Source organism: Lactuca serriola, chromosome 7, assembly GCF_051521515.1.
Source record: "Lactuca serriola cultivar US96UC23 chromosome 7, Lser_US96UC23_V15, whole genome shotgun sequence".
Taxonomy (NCBI): Eukaryota; Viridiplantae; Streptophyta; class Magnoliopsida; order Asterales; family Asteraceae; genus Lactuca; species Lactuca serriola.
The window spans coordinates 123141054-123158643 of record NC_136414.1 but is presented as its reverse complement, the minus strand read 5'-3'; the positions used below and the strand labels follow the sequence as shown (position 1 = coordinate 123158643).

The 17590-nt window shown below is 36.8% G+C and overlaps 1 protein-coding gene across 2 annotated transcripts; it reads left to right on the top strand.

Annotated features, from left to right (window-relative positions):
- The first annotated feature begins 6396 nt into the window (after positions 1-6396).
- LOC145061726 (BTB/POZ domain-containing protein) lies at positions 6397-10771 on the top strand. Of its 2 annotated transcripts, none has more exons than XM_079009268.1 (8): positions 6397-6708; positions 7230-7353; positions 7437-7938; positions 8015-8154; positions 8249-8691; positions 8784-9878; positions 9962-10114; positions 10188-10771. In XM_079009268.1, exons 1-8 carry the CDS (start codon positions 6602-6604, stop codon positions 10624-10626), a joined length of 3003 nt encoding a protein of 1000 aa, XP_078865394.1. In that variant the 5' UTR covers positions 6397-6601; the 3' UTR covers positions 10627-10771. The 2 variants fall into 2 exon arrangements, with proteins under 2 accessions (XP_078865394.1, XP_078865395.1); XM_079009269.1 differs by having other exon boundaries at positions 6398-7084.
- The last annotated feature ends 6819 nt before the right edge of the window (positions 10772-17590 follow it).

Sequence of the window (17590 nt, the reverse complement as noted above, 5' to 3'; positions counted from 1 at the left end):
TACCAATTTGATATAACCATAATCATATCATATCAACAAATATAGAATAACAAGAATAATGAGCCTTCAGCCTGACTGGACCGCCTCGCATGGCCTACAACCTATCTGGACCGCTCCCGAGCCTTCGGCACGTCTGGACCGCCTCGCCAAGGCTTGCAGCCTATCCGGACCGCTCGTTGGGACTTCGTCCTAACTGAACCCCTTTGCAGGGGCTTCCGTTTATTTGAACCGCCCTGGGTATGTTGGCCTTCAACACAAAACAGGACCACCTCAACCCAACCCCCAATCAACAAACATGTGCACATACATATCATACGCTAACATATATAACAGATAATCATACCGATCTAACAAATCACTAACACAACAACCATCCTATAATCAGGATATTGACCTAACCGGTCACTAACATAACATCATCCTAACTACCAGGATGCAGATCTAGCAGATCAATAAACATATCAAGCAAATACCCGGATACAAATCCGATAAAAGGCTGGCCTTGGTGCCTTAGACCCTGTTGATATAGTGAGGATAACTCACCTTACAACTGACGCGCCGAAGTGATAAGCTCAACTCTCAGACCAGCGTCACAAATTTCACCACTCATATCCACCATAGAACAATATCCATAAATTTCTAATTTCCCAAAATGCTTCCAGAAGTCAAATAGTCAACCCTTGGTCAAATTCCAAGTCAATGGTCAATGTCAACAGTCCATGTTGACCTCAACTTGTCGAGTACAACCAACCACTCGTCGAGTTCCTTGCATAACTCGTCAACTTGCTGAGTCACTTGAGTGACTCGTCAAGTTCCCTGATGTTTGTGGCCGTAAACTCTCAACCGCAAACTCCTGACCGAAAACCCATCCAGTCGAAAACCCCTTGGCCGACTCATCGATTTTCCCTGCAACTCGTCGAGTTCATGCGTGCCAAAAGTCGAGAAAACCCTAACTGACTCGCCGAGTCCACGACAATCTTCATCGGACTCGCCAAGTTGACCATGCAACTCGTCAAGTCCCTTCAGTCCATAACCAAACAGATGCTTATTAAGCCACCTTAAGGTTCCATATTGCAGATCCAGCTTCCCAAGGCATGTTTATCACGTAAAATTGCAAACTTTACGTGCATGCAAGGCTCTAAAGTCTTAAAATGACAAAACCAAGCTTGTAATGGAGTTTTACACTTAAGGAGGAGTTCATACTTGCCAAAGCTGAGAGCTTAATAGACTTAGAGACCAAAGAGAGTTCAGATATGAAGTTACAACTTCAGATCTGAGCTCATACTCAAGAATAGATTCATAATATGCTAGAAAAGCCCTAATCTTCACCCAAATGAGATCTAGAAGGAAATGAGGTCAAGATAACGACTTGATACCTTTAATTGATGCTCACTGAGGTATATTTCTGATTCCCATATGTTCCTCGCTTCTAGGCACTTGTTCTTCAAGCTCTTCCCACCAAGAATCCTCTTCCAAAGCTTAAAACACACAAATGGAGCACACACACACACATATATTAGGGTTTGTTGAGCTCTCAAGGGACTGCAAGAATGACAAAGGAGGCTAATGATCCCTTAAATAGGGTGCAAAACCCCGGAAATTAGGGTTTCATCCTCCAACTCCTACTCATCGAGTCCCTTCTTAGACTCGGCGAGTAGGTCACTTAAACACATGGACCAATCCGCTGCTACTCAACGAGTTAGGGCACCTAACTCGTCGAGTAGACCTTGAAATCATGAAAATTTAACCATAAATCAATACTTTGGGAATCGGGGCGTTACATCAATGCCTTTCTCTAGCACTTCCTAGGTGTTAGTAGCGATGCTCCGGATCTCCAGAAAGATCCGATAAATAGAGCTTTCGGTTTAGAAGTTCTGCCTGCGTAGAGTCCGGTTTCACGCTAAACCACCTGTAAGTTGAGTTATGCTTAATGTACTTTAAGTATAACTTATGTTTAAGTTCATTATCGTTATTATGAACCTATAAACAATATTTATCGGTGATTCCAAGTTGTTATACTGATTGATCTACTTACGGGGATGATATCTAGGCTGGATTTAGTGAGGTGTTTAAAGTGGGATTTCCAAACAGTATACTCTGTATACCAAACAGACCTTACCTCTGATATGATCCTACCTGGTTGTCCCTTATCAGCTATAGACCAATAGACTTTGAATTAATGATGAATCTAGACTAATAATTAGTCTCAATAAATATTAGACTAAGACTTAGTGATAATGATACTATGTTATGTAAAAGGAAAAGACAATTACTAGGAGTGAAGCGCTGTCCGAGTTCCGAGTCATCACTTTAACAAGTGAGTGCATAGTCCCTTTCATGAACATGATTTTAATACAAGTATCAATTAAAGTATTAAATATATGAAAGAGTTTATGTGTGATATATTTGATATTGCCTGGAATACGTGTTAAGAACATATATGATAATATATGATGATTTAGGACTTACAGAGTAAACCTAAATTAAATAAGATGAATATCGAGTAGTATCTCCTTAAGAGTACGGGTAAGATATTCAGGGAGGGTATAACTCTAACATTTGTCTTTGATCCATGAGCATGGATTAGACATATTCATTCGTCCTTAGTCCAAGAGTATGAATTGGGCATAGTCATTTGCTAGTAATCTGAGAGCATGGATTACACATAGTCACTCGTCCTTAGTTCGAGATTATGGAGTGGACATAATCATTTGTCAATGATCCGAGAGCATGGATTAGACATAGTTGTTCATACCTGATCCGAGAGTATGGATTAGGTAAAGCCGTTTATTCTAGATCTGAAAGTATGGTTCGTGTCATTGTGAGGATCGATGGGGTGGAGTAAATTGCTTATATGAGGTGAAATTGTATCTTGCGAGTTTTAAATATATATATATATATATATATATATATATATATATATGTGTGTGTGTGTGTGTGTGTGTTATAACATTGTGGGATTGAAATCCCTATGTACTCATCAAGTTTCACAACCTGACCCACTCATTTTATTGTATCGCAGGTAGCAATATTAATGATACATTCTGCTGAGAGATTCCAGGAGTATTAGGCCACTATTTTAATTATTGTAAGGCTTGTAATATTTCACTATGCTTATGTTTTTTGTATTGACAATGACATCCTAATGTTTTAATATAAATAAAATACATGTCTTCAGAAATTCTTTGATAATATCATTATCATATTTTTGGGAACCAATTCCGCAATATTATTCTTCAAAAAGGATACTTATGATTTTTAAATAAGCATAAACAAATCAGTCTTTTCTGGCCTTGAAAATGGGGATGTCACATTGCCCAACATAATGCCCCCGAACATAATAGGTCCCACCCAACATACATGCAAGAGTCACAAATACAATTTAACACCCTACACAATATAATGAGAAAAATCACATCACACTCAAATCAGATCAATCATAGCTCGAACTAATCAAGATTAGTCTTTAGTTTACCCTCCAAACAAGCCATCTAACCAAAAGTCGACCAGGTCAAAGTCAACAATTAAAATCACCCCAAATGAGCTCCACGCCGTGGCCATCCATTGGCCACGTCGTGGCAGCCATGCGATAAAACAATCATGACCAAGCCAAATACCATGTCGTGGCAACTAAGCATAAACAACTTAATGAATTAATCTCTTATCCCTTTACTCCAAGAGCTCCAAAGCTCATATCTGAATCTCCTTAAGGTCTTAATGGATAAAATTTCCAACTTACAGTCCAATAAGTCAAGATCTCTAATCATAAGCTCTTAATGGTTGCATAAAATGCACGGACACCAAACTAGGCCATGTCCAACTTTATCCATTAATACAGTCCAATAAGTCAAGATCTCTACTCCTAAGCTCTTAATGGTTTCCCCAAATGCAGGGACACCAAACTAGGTCATGTAATACCACTTTCCAATCAACACCATGGTCTAGAAGCTAGATAATGCACTAAAAGGCTCTGGAGTTCACTTAAACTCTAAAGATAAGAAAATTGGACTAAAAAGCTCTTAAAATGACCTAAAACAAGATTTAAAGATACAATGAGCAGAGTTAAGACTTTATACATCCACAAGGTCAGAAATGAGATGAAAATGCTAAATCCAATCCAAAACCAAGTTCACAAACAACAAGATGGACTCCTTTTTCTTTCAAGCTTCACAAAAATGGCTTCGCACTCTCAAAACACACACAAAGAGGCTAGGGTTTAGGTGAGGATCATTTTTAGAGGATGGAGGCTATCAAATGAGGTGACCCTAGGAGTTAGTATCTTTAATAAGGGCACTAATCCCATACTCTAGGTTTTTAAACCCTATCCGCAGCCACGTTGTGGCCAAGATCTTGCCACTTTGTGTCGGTTCACGAATACGCGTTTCCTGAACCAAGCTGCCACATCGTGGTTATTCCATCACCACGACGTGGCCTAGTCAAAATCCCAAAACTTAAATAACAAAATTAAATTCATAAGAACCATATATACCAGGAAACGGATGTTACAAGTTTGTAGTTGTTGTTGAGGATTGATTCCAAGTTAATGGAGTAAGTGCTTAATATGAACAACTATGTATGCCTATGGCTATTTCCTTGACTTAATCTGAACTGAATGACTAATATGTTAAGCCAAAAACTTGGAAGAATGTTTGATCATAAAAGAAACTCTACATGACACAATTTAGTTTTATTATTTTAAAAATCCAGTCATACAATTAATTCCATCATTTCACTCAGATTCTTCATTTTCTACTTGTGTTTCTTTATGAATGCTACCCTCCTTACACTCCCAAGACTTGGTCCAAGAATGTCCAACACCTGTAAAAAGATTTAATATTTTTATCATGTCGTATAAAGGTAAAAAAATATGAGTCTCAAGAAAAAACTCACCATAATGTAAATATCCATTCTATATGCTTTATGCATTACAAAGTCAATTTTTTTGATAAATTAAATAGATAAAATAATATTAATGTAACTAAAAGTCTTGAACAATCAGTGCTTTAATTGTGTTATAACATACCTCAAATGTGATGACACATGTTCTACCATTGCCACTTGTCACCCACCCTCCTACTAACATAAAACTCAACATTAACCAAGCTTACGAATATGCAAATTTGAAGCTACCATGAAAAGTAAAAAAAATATTAAATACCCATATCATTTCATTTTTAACTGGTTATTAGTGAACATAATACCAAATTATGTCTGAGATGGAAAGGACACCTTGTATAAGAATAATCATCGAGGTTAAAAGTTTCGATTACAAGGGTAGAAAGGGAAATGAAAGTTACTAATTTTGTCATTTGGAATGATAATGAGAGTGTCTATCTATATGTGCCTTCAAAGATTTAATTCCTTCTTTCCCTTCTTCATCTATCAAAATAGAAAAGGAAGGGGGGGGGGGGGTTATGACAATACCAATGACTAAATTGCACATTGACTTTCCAACCATGACGATTACACGAGCCTCACCAACACCAATTCCTCCACATCACATCCCTTACAAAATCAAAGTTTTAAAACCATAGTATAATTTATTGGTAGCTTACAAAATCAACCAAATACTTGGTATGTGGATATATATTTCGTATCAAAATTTGATTTAGTTCCATTATAAAAAAGTGACGATAGTTTTCATAACAATATAATTTTAGATTTTAATCAACTTTTTATATTTTATTAAACAGAAGTATAATTCAAAATTATATTTATTTATTTATTATCATATATTAAAAATCAAACAAATTATAATGGTTGTTTCAGCAAAAATATATTATAATTTAATCTTAAAATTGTTATATATATATATATATATATATATATATATATATATATTGCAATTTAACCATCGAAACCTGCTATTGTATGTAGTTACTTGGAAATGAAGCTCAATTGCAAATAATAGCCGATTTCAATGGTTAAAACTACAAAAAAATAATAAAAAAAATCTAAAGTGACTTTTTTGTCAATTTAGCCAAAATATAGAGACATTTATGCATATTTCTCTAAAAATAAAATAAGAATATAAAAATAGTCGTAGTTAAGAAAAATAAAATTGTTAGAAAAATCTTAATATTTTCGAAAAAGTTAATGATAAAGTCCAAAAAAATTTAAACATAAAAGTCTCGATTATTTTATTTTGACTCAAATTAACGAAAAAATCTTTTTTGTTAACAGTAAATAACATATTATCGTGTTAAATCAAATAATCGAGAGTTTTTGTTAAAAAAAATACATTAAAAAGGTAACTTTTTCCAAAATAAAAGGATCCTTCTAAAAATTTCCCTTAAAAAACAAGAATTTGCTTAATTTTCTCAAAAAAAAAAATCTTTAGGCTTTTACAAAATTTTGAAGTCCCTATTTGTAGCCCTAACACAGAAAGACCGGTTTGTAGTCGTTACCTGTCCTGCCCCATGATGAGTTCGGGCAACAACCGACTCGAACGAGCTCTGTAAAAGAGAACACGGGCACCCTTTTAATCCAACAGATGTAAAAAAGGTGATAAGATTCAAAGATCTTCAAATAATTGAACCACGAAAAAAAAATTTAGTCAGAATCGTGGACTAGAAGAAATCGGAACTCCAAAAAAGTGAGAATGCGATCATCGTCAACGAAACAGGTTGCAGAGAACAACCGAGGTTTAAACGGCCGCTTCTTCACTCTACGTAGCCGCCTTTATAATGCTCTAGCACTTGGTCTCAGGTTTCTTGACTTCCTTTTCGGTCTTTAATTCGATTTTTTGACTAGTCAGTCGTATGTGTATGCGAACGAATTCTCAGTCTCGTAGTCTTAACCGGATACCCCATTTGTGTGTTTGTTATGCTGGAAATTTTGTGTTTAAAAATGTGATATCAATCCTTTCGAAGAGGTTTGAAATTCGTGGAGGGCGAAAGGTTTAGGGATTTTAGGGAAGAATGATCGAGCGTGGGATTGTTGTATTCTGTTGGCAAGGGGAAAAGGGGCCATACATCAAGGGATTTTCTGGAGTTTTGACTAAATGCATTTGAATTCCAACTCAAAACCTCTGAAATCAGTTCTTCAAAAGTCAAACCTAATTTTGAAGACTTCTCAAGAAGCGGTTTATATCTTGTCACACAAATTTGATTGTTTTGAATTGTGATATAACAGATAGAGTTACATTTACATGGTTTAAGTTTTGGTTACCATTCTCTTGCAACATGAAATGCTGGACCATTAATTCTATTGCTTGTAATGAATCACAGAAATGATGAGGGAGGACGTAGATGGTGTTGTACAGATGTGGAGACACAGAGGCATGTTGTTCGCTCCATTGATGCTTTCCTTGATTGTATCTCCAGTGACACATCACAACACCCTTTAGTAAAGGTACTTTTCAGATCATATCATTTCTTTAATACTTAGTACTTAAAAAAAGAATGTATGGTTTAACATTCTATTCCAAATATCAGGAATCATTAGCTGATATAATACCAGCATTGGGAACTACACTTATTCAGAAAAATGAAGCAGTAATGAAATTGGCTTCAAAGGTGTTTGTAAGAATGATCAGTGTTGTACCTAGTACAATTCTTGAATCTCTTGTGTTGGATGTAGTTCATCCTGTATCATCTTCTTTGTCTTCTTGTCATGAATCAGTTGTAATCTCATGTGCCACTGCTTTGAATTTGATCCTGTCATCTTTAAGTTCCAAAAAAGAGAAAGAAGTATGGAAAATCTTGGAAGAAACAGAGACAATTGATAATCTCATCCATCATATTCGTTCTAGTGGGAGTAAGCCAGCTGAGTTTTTCTTGGAAACAATCTCTCTTTTGAGTAAAATACTCTGGCGATTTCCATCCTCTAGATTTTGTGTTTGGAACAACACTCCATTGATGGAAGTAGTAGCTTCTCTCATGCATGAGCCTATTCTTTCTGTAAAGGCTTCAGTTTTGCAGTTGTATTCAACCATAGGTATACAAATTTTGTGGTTTAATTGGTTAATTCTTTTAGACATGTTTTCTGAACAAACCCTAATTTTGGGTACCAGCTTTATGTAGTAATGGAGCTGAAAAGATTTTAAATAGTGGAAACTCAAACTCCCTTTTACAAATGATGGTGGAATGCATGAATGGATCAAACCCTAATTACCTACAGTTGGCTGGATTCACATTGGCTGAATGCTTTTCGGTATTACATTGTGTCATTGTCATTCTCCCAATTTTAAATCATCATATCGTGTAATTTGTAATGTAATGTGTTGTGTATTACTGAATATGATTAGGTAAGTGAAAAGGGAAGATTAAAAATGGTGGAATCATATTGTGAGCCATTAGTCAAAGCCATTGTAAATGGTCTGAGCTTACATTCACATTCAGGGAAGCTTACAAAAGAGCAGATGTCATTGATTAAGGTTTCATGTTGTGTGTCCAAGATTATATGTTGGCCAGGGAAACATCACATGTACTTCTGGAAACTAGGAATCGAAAGTGTTCTTGTTAAGCTACTTCTAGATGATCTTCATATCAAGAAACTCTCCCAGTTTTTTTTATCATCTGAAGATTTTTCAACCATGGCACGCGATTGTTTAAGTGCTAACTTTCTACTTGTAATTAAGCCTCATGTGTGGGATATTCTTGGAGGCCTTGCTGCACATTGTGCAGAAGATTTCAATGCAAATATGCTTCAAAATGAATTCTACCTTAACATCCTCATCACATGTGCGTGGTAATGTTCTTTCTCATTTTCATGTCTATTTGTCAACAACTTGTAATAAACTCAAGACTTTTATAAAACGATATGCAATTTAATGTTGACAGTTTAGGGTTTGTGGATTCATTACGTTCAACGCGTCAGAGTTGCAGAAATGCTGTACATGAACCAGTGTCAAGAGCAGTTTTATTAATGATTTATTCCCCATCAAAGTACATTTCCTCCATGGCCAAATCCATATTATCTGGAATGTTAAAGCCAAATGCAAAGGAAGATATCAAGTATTTATTAAACACATTAAATGCTTCATCATCATCATTATCATCGGGTGTGAATATAGTCTCTGATAATCTCCAAGTGATAAACTTAATAAGCCTAGCATGTTATTCGGGTCTACCTCAATATCGAAGGTATGTTATCAAGAATCAAGGAATAAAGATCTTGTTATCTTTCATACAAAAGTTATCAAGTAGTAATCATGTTCATGGAGAAGGTTTGAATAATAATACGTCTAAGTCTCTTCATTATTGTGATCATAACATGAAGATGTGTTGCTATGGGTGTGAAGAGGATTGGGAAGGTGAAGAAAGTTTTTTGGTTTTTGGGTTGTTGGGGTTAGCTGAATTGGTGCACCATGTTGGTTCAGTGAAAGGTAATAATGTTGACTGGTTTGAGTTGACCGAGTCTGAAATGATAAGTGAAGTGGAAAAGATTTGTATAAACTCATGTGCTTCTGGATCAAGATGTTATGGGGCTTATCTTCTTAGCTATTTTGGGGTTTATGGGTTTCCATCAAAACTCGGGAATAGAATCGGGAATGTTTTAAGTGGGGATGAAGATGAACATAAACATACGAATCTGAGACTGATTCTTGCTAATCAGGAGCATGTGAATGTTCATGGTGTGATTGTAAGTGTTGGGTGTCCATCACTCTTGCCATCTGAAGGAAAAACTATTGGAAGAAAGGAAATCCGGCTTTCTTCTCATGTCAATCATCAAGCATTATTGAAATTATTGGAATATGTTTATTCAGGACATTTAAAAGCAGAAGACGAGGTTGTGAAGAGGTTAAAAACATTGGCTAAACATTGTAATTTGCAGCCTTTATTGCAATTGCTTTGCAGAAATCGTCCCAAATGGAGAACACGCGCTCCAACCTTTGACCTTACCCCTGCTCTTGGACCTAATGGCTCTCATTTCTCGTAAGTATATAATTTTTTTTTTATATATTATAATTAAATAACGTATAGATATTAACCAAAACCAAATTTGTTTCTTATTGCAGTGACATTGTCCTTGAAGCAAAGGGCGATACATATGAGGGCTGGATGTGTGAAACATGCTCTGTGTCACACCCACATTTACATGCTCATAAAGCCATTTTATGTGCTAGTTGTGAACACATGCGTGCCTTACTTTGTTCAGGAATGCAGGAAAGGTGCTTATACACTTATATAGATATGTTTATGTTTATGTTTATGTTTATGCTCTGATGTATGATTTGTATGCAGCCATTCAGAAAGTATAAAAGTGGATCTTGGATGGGAAGCATTGGTTAGACTAGTGAATTGGTTTTATTCTGGAAAACTAAGGCCGAAGCCTAAATATGGTTGTTTATGGCATAATTTAAATGAAAAGGAGAAATTAGATGAAGTGATTCCATATGTGGAGCTTTATTGTCTGTCAGATAGTTGGCTTCTTGAAGAGCTTCATAAGGAATGCTCGAGAGTAATTGGAAGTTGTTTAGATTCTGTTAAGATGGCAATCAAAATAATCCAAATTGGGGCTGATTGTTTCCAGTGGGATTTGGTGGAGTTAGCAGCCAAATTTATTGCGCCTTCGTATCATCATCTTCGTAACTCTGGAGAGTTGCTTCAACTTGATGAACAACTTGTTGATATAGTTCGTGTTGCATCTGTTAGACTTACTCAACGTGTTCATCATTTATGATATTTAACAACTAAATGCCTTGTACATAAATATATAGAGGAAGGTTATACTGTAGTTTTTTTTTTTTTTTGGTAAACTCTTTACGGATGTTAAGGCTGCCCATTAATACTAAGGAAATCACCTGCAAGCTCCCTTTCGTGCTTTATATTATCATACCACAAGGAAAGCATACTTCTTGAGCTTGATCACAACCATTTTTAGTCCCCTTCTTTCATCAAAACCCTTAACTTTAATGATCTCACATCAGGATTTGAGGAACCTTTAATATATGGTGGGGTCAACTATTATGTCTGTTAAATTTTTTTTTCGCCTCTTGTCACATCTTTGTTGTGAGGACACAGCTGAATCACTAGAGGACCTATCTGTTTCTTCAGATTATCCACTTGAGTCTTGGTTTACATGATTTCTATTACCTCTATTATTTCTCTTGCTTTGCAAATGGAGAATCCTGTCCATCTGTTCTTGTAAGACTTCAATTTGTCCATCTCTTTTTGTTCATTGCAAGCTTGTTCCAATGTTTAATTTCTTGAAATACCATCTTTAAAAACAAGACGATGACAACCAAAATCTTTTACAAAATTTGATGTGATTGTTATTGTTTCGACAGCAAAAGAAGAAGAAAAGAAGGAACATGGACAACTTATGAGGGGCTGAAATAAAAAATGAAAGTACAAGATAGAACACCCCCTCCCCCAACCACTCTAGTCTATAAAGAAATTGAAATCTACCAAAATAAAAAAAAATAAATAAAAAAATCAAGAAACAACCACTCTAATATATAAGAATGAATATTATATGCTTAGACAAAGGTAAACAAAGGTTTATATGTTAGGATTTGTCCTCCAAAGACAACAAAAGCCAAGGCTGCAAAAACCAGCACCTTGTTTTTGAAACAATTAACCTCATTTTTCTTTACTTTTTGTTTTTTTTTTGAACGGCAGCCGAATATATTAAACACAAAACAAAAAAAACTAGCAAGAAGCTAGCAACAAAACCAGATTAAGACAGGATTGGATTTTGTAACCACGCAACCCAATTAATCTTAGCATTAGAGTTACGAAAATTAAACCAATGAAACCAAGTTTCTACAGTAGTATCAAATAGTAAATCTTTATTAGACTTTGGGCGACGAAAAATTAAGCCATTCCGAATATATTAAACACAAAACAAAAAAAACTAGCAAGAAGCTAGCAACAAAACCAGATTAAGACAGGATTGGATTTTGTAACCACGCAACCCAATTAATCTTAGCATTAGAGTTACGAAAATTAAACCAATGAAACCAAGTTTCTACAGTAGTATCAAATAGTAAATCTTTATTAGACTTTGGGCGACGAAAAATTAAGCCATTCCGATAGGCCCATAACACCCAAATATTAACCAGAAAAATAGAATTAATGATCACTCGTTCCATTCTCACAACTAGTTTAGTATCCACCCACTCTATCATCTCTCACAAAGAATTAAATGAAGGAATATCAAAATCAACACATAAGGCAATGCGTCTCCATAACTGCTTACCAACCATGCAATGAAGAAAAATACGAAGAACATCATCTTGACTTCTTGAGCATTCTAACAAATCAGACAAAGGACGAAATCCAAATCAACCCCCCTTTCCACCAACTTTTTCATAACTAAAATCCGATCCAACACAACATGCCAAAAGAAAATATTAATTTTTATAGGGAGAAAACGATTCCACCTAGTAGGACATAAACCTGATGGCATCCTCTCATCATGTGACGTCCCAAAAATAGTAATAATTTTTTTTCATTTGAAGTCTATCAAATCATTCATCAATTGTTTCAAAATCAAACACCAAGTCATAATATTCAAAACATTAGAGTACAATTATTCAGAATGCAGAAATCATGAGGGGAGGATGTTGTGCCATCACATCGGGCCATTTCATTTCGAACCGGAAGCACCTGAAACCATAAACATAAACTGTAAACACAAAGCTTAATGAGTTCCCCAAAATACCACATACCAAAACATACAACCGGGCTTAACCTGGGGTATAACCAACCCAATATACCTATAAGGGCCCCACCCTGGGGTGTATTTCAACCCGATCAAAACATATGGGCCCCGCCCTGGGGTATCTTTCAACCCGATCATACAATAGAGAACCCTGTCATGGGGTCTATTTCAACCTAAACATACGATAGTGGACCCCGCCCTGAGGTGTATTTCAACCCAACATACAACAGACATCAGTCACATATCAGCTATCATCCTAAATACACAACAATGGGCTGACATTGGTGCCTTCGACCCATAGATACAGTGAGAAAACTCACCTCACAGACAGATGAGAAAACTGAATAGCATGTTGCTCCAAATCAACTCTACCAGTCACCTTTTATAAATTCAATGACACAATCTCAGAGTACAAATCAAAATACCCATAGGTCAAATCTTGGTCAAAATCTAGGTCAAAGTCAACTGAGTCAACCCGGTGAGTATGTTGGGCGTACTTAACAGGTAAGCGAGGTGTACTGCACCTTTGACCATTACGAAGGGCTGACCACGTACGTGCAACGTACCCTTTGGTATGCCCAGCGTATGCGGCTGCCATCAACTCATTCCATTAAGTGCTTAATCCTTAAGCACCTACGTCTAAAATCCAAATCTAGACCATAAAAGGCATCCTTAACCATAAAGTTTCCAACTTTATGGTTTTTCATGGCTATTAAGACCTTAGCATCAAAAACCCCTAACTTCTTTACCCATTAAGACAACCTAGATCATGCATGGAAAGAAACTAATCTCCAAGATCATATTTTTATGACTTAACACACCCTAAAACATCTGAAAGGACAACTCAAACATCTTGGAGTATTCCATACTCACAAAGATCAAGATTGGGACAAAAAGGTGCCAACTTTAAGCTAAAACTAGATCAAAATGAAAAACTCGTCAAGGTTGGAGCTTTATACCTCCAAAAGGTGCAAAAGGGAGTGTAGATGTTGGATCGAAGGTCTTGAGTGAAACAATACAACTTCAAAGATCTTCCTTCACCTCCAAAAGCTCCAAAATGGCACCAAAAGACTCTCCAAGCTTCAAAATGCACTCACACACTTTAGGGTTTCGAAATGAGGAAGGAGGTTGGAGATAAGAAAGTGTATGAGGCCATAAAGATGTTTAAATAGGGCCCAAACCCTAAAAATTAGGGTTTACACCCTGGCTACGTAGGCCCAACGTACGCAAGCCATGCCCAAAAATTATGAAAATGCTCTTAAGGACCAACTTGCAATACAATCACCAACCAAGGGTCAAAAAGGGTATGCCTGGAAATCAAGATGTTACACATCATCAATTCTTCTTCTAGCCGACCTCACTGAAAACAGACCCGAGGAATTCATATCCCACTTCCATTTATCGAGAGAATACTAGAGCTGAATATTCGAGAGTAAAGCCAACAAATCATCTAAGGTGTTGTTTGTTTTTTTTTAAGCAAAAATTCATGAAGTCTGCGGCCCAGCTCGCAACCCTTTGCAGCAGAATAGGTGGACCAAACTACTACAACCTATAATAAGAAACATGCTTGTTTTTTAACATCTACAGACTGCTGCAGTAAACTTAAATTTAAATAAACTAATTTTATAAACTGGAAATAGTTCTTAACACTGAAATTTTAATAATTGTAGTCTTAAAACATTGAAAGAATACTAAAAAGAACATGTAAAAAACAAAAATATAAAATTTCTTAAAAAAATCTTAAAAATATAAAAGAAGCTATCAGTTTTATTCTAGAGAAAAACTAATTTAAAAAACATAAAAAAAGAAAATAATAAAAAAATTAAGAAAATATTGCAAACGATGTTTATAAAGTCCGTAAACGAATTACACATGTTAAAAAAGATGCAAATGAAACTGAAAATATTATTAACAGAAACGGTAAAAAAATTAAAAAAATAGAAGGTTTTTTTTAAAAAAAAAATCAAGATATAAAAAATTTTGGAAATTATAAAAAGAAATTGTATCAAATCCGTAAATCAAATTTTAAAAAAAAAATAATAATCAAAGTTTAAAAAAAAGTTATACCAAAATTATAAAAAAATCACTTGGAAAAAATGAATGTTGAAGAGGTTTGAAGAGGCAAATCAAATGTTATCGCACAGAACACGTGCATACGTTTTTGCAGACAGAAGCCTTCCAAAAAACAAATTGCTGCGAGAGGGAAAAATGTTGCGCGTGTGCTGCACCGCGCAACAAAATGTGGTTTGAATAAGTTTTTTTTTTAGAAAAACAAACAAAACCTAACTATTGAGATTCATCACCACCCCTAATTGTACGTGTAACACCCCGTTTCCAAGACAATATCTAAAAGTTGAAAATGTGTTTTAAGTATTATTTTATTCCGATATATGTATATATTTACATAAAGAATTTAGGGAAAAGTGTGTAATTGGTATTATAATTTGTTTTGGAGGTCTAAAGGGTGCTTTTTGGATTCGTAGAGGAAAGAATGTTTGAACATATGACGAAAGGATAATCAATTGGGCTCGTTTTGTAGTTTGCAAACTTATATTGAAAATATTTCGTAGAGGAGGAACTATTTGGGTAAATTGGGAGGTAATTTGAAAGGAAAAGAGAAGAAAGGGCTGAATATGTCATAATTGACATTTTCGAGTTAAAAGGGTAAAGTCTGGATTTAAATTGAAAACGATCTTGAAGAAAGGGGCTGAACGGTAAATATGGGATTAAAGTTGAAAATATTTTATGGAGGCAGAGGCTAAAGGGTAAGCTTTGTGTTTAAATTGAAAAGATATGGTGGGGAGGGGGCGAACTTGGTAAAATGAACAAAAGTTGGAATAAACACGGGATTTAACTCGGTGTCATTCTTCTCTATCGGGACTTCACGCAAACCCTAAACCTAGTCTCTACTACAGCCTCCACAACAGCTACCCCAGCCGCCACCGCTGGTTTTGAGTCCAACTGCCATTTCGCCACCTACAACTTCACCATCGGATGCCACCCAACAATGCCTGCTACCAATGACGCTATGTGTAACCGGAGGTGCCGCTGAAGACCGAAGATTGGAGCTAGGGAAATCGTCGCGCGAGCCATGAGCGACTAGAAGACTCTCGATATGCCAACAACATATCATTCTTCGTTCCTTTTTATGGGTTCAACGTAAGGCCCGGTGTTGCCGCCGAAAATGGCTTTTAGTCGCCACCTCAGCTCGTCCCAGCGTCACCAGCCGCCTAGTCGGTGGTTGGGAGTGGTGGTCTCATGTCAGGCGTGGGTATGTGTTGCTGTTGAAATCGAGATGTATTGTGTGAGTGTTGTTGGCCGGAAACCAAGGAAAAGAACCACCATGGCCGCCAGCCATGGTGGCTACCGCTATTGCCCTCTTCCTATGATGTTGTCGCCACCGTACTCCACCAGGTGGGTGGTTGGATCCATTTGCAAGAAACAAAACGTGTGTGTGTATTTCTGCTATGAGGACGTATGTTTGTTTCGTTTGGCCGGAAAATCAAGAAAGGCCACCACCACTACCGTGAGGTGGTGGTTGCCGCCATGTACCACCGCCGGCCACCATAAGGTGGTTGTCTGTGTGTTTATCTATTTAGTATGTGTTTGTTTCTTGGGTTAAAGCATTGTAAAATGTAATTAGAAAGTATAATAATGAAAAGAAACTCATAACCACCACCGTGAGGTGGTGGCTGCCGCCTCCTGCCGCCACCATCCGCCGTGTTGGGTGGCGGTGTGCCTAGTTGTGTTTAGATTGCTTTTGGAGTGCTTGGACACGATTGGACTAGAACCCTAACCACCACCATGAGTTGGTGGCCGCCGTCGTGAGCCGTCGTTAACTACCACTACCCGAGGTGGTAATGGGTGTTGCCCGACTTAGAAAAAACCCTAATGGGCCTTACGAAACCATAATGGCCCTTATGAGACCCTAGTGGGCCTAATGAAGCCCTAAATGATCCAAGGACTTAGTTTTGGGCCTATTGGGATATGATTGGGTTGGAAACACTATATAGGGTTTAGAAAACCCTAATATTGGAATTATTGGTTTGGACTTATCGGGACCCGCATATTGGGCCATTGGAATGGAATTGTCAATTACACCCGATCACACCATATGATTTATCAAGTAGAATGATGGACTTAATGATTAAGTCCTTAATGGGTTTAGTGAGAAACACTTAACCCTAATCGTCATTTTATGTGAAAACCCTAGATTCACTTGGGCCTTTAGTTGGGCCTTTCTATTGGGATTTGGTGATTGGGGTATTAATGGGGCATCCAAAATCAAGCATATGGACTAGAATAATTTAATGGGGTTGTAGGGTAAGGCCCATATAAGGGGTTTGTGCCCAATTTGGAAAATTATGCTATAGATGGGCCATAATTTCGGCCTTGATGATTATGAGATATTGGGCCATTTGAATGCCAAATGTTTGGACTGGAATGAGTGGTTGGGCCTTAGGGTAACACCAAGTAAAGGTTGGGCCCAATTTGGAAAACTGGGTCATATGTTGGGCTTTGACTCATAATTGACTTTTGGGCCTTTGGATTGGGCCTTTGGCTTGAGTCAAGCTAAGTTTGGGGTAAAGTAGTCTTTTACCCCAAGCATGGACTTATGGGTATATGTTGGAACCCAAGTACTGATTGGGTGTTATTTTGATGATTGACAGTTTGAGAACCTATCATCCAGCAGCTAGAGTTTTGTCTATGGGACTTCAGCAGTGTGAGGTGAGTTACCTTCCAGTAGAAGTGGGTCTAAGGCCACAATGTCGGCCCACTAGTAGGAGTTGTTTGTTAGATGATTGTCTTTGTGATAATTATCTGGTGTGCCCTTATCTGTTATGTTTGTGTGCTAAGATGCTCTGTGATGCATGTTAGTAGTAGTAGGGATGAAATAGTCCCCGGATACCGGTTGAAAGATACCGAAGGGGTCGTCAGGATCCATGCATGCCTAACAGTATGTTTATGTTATGCTATT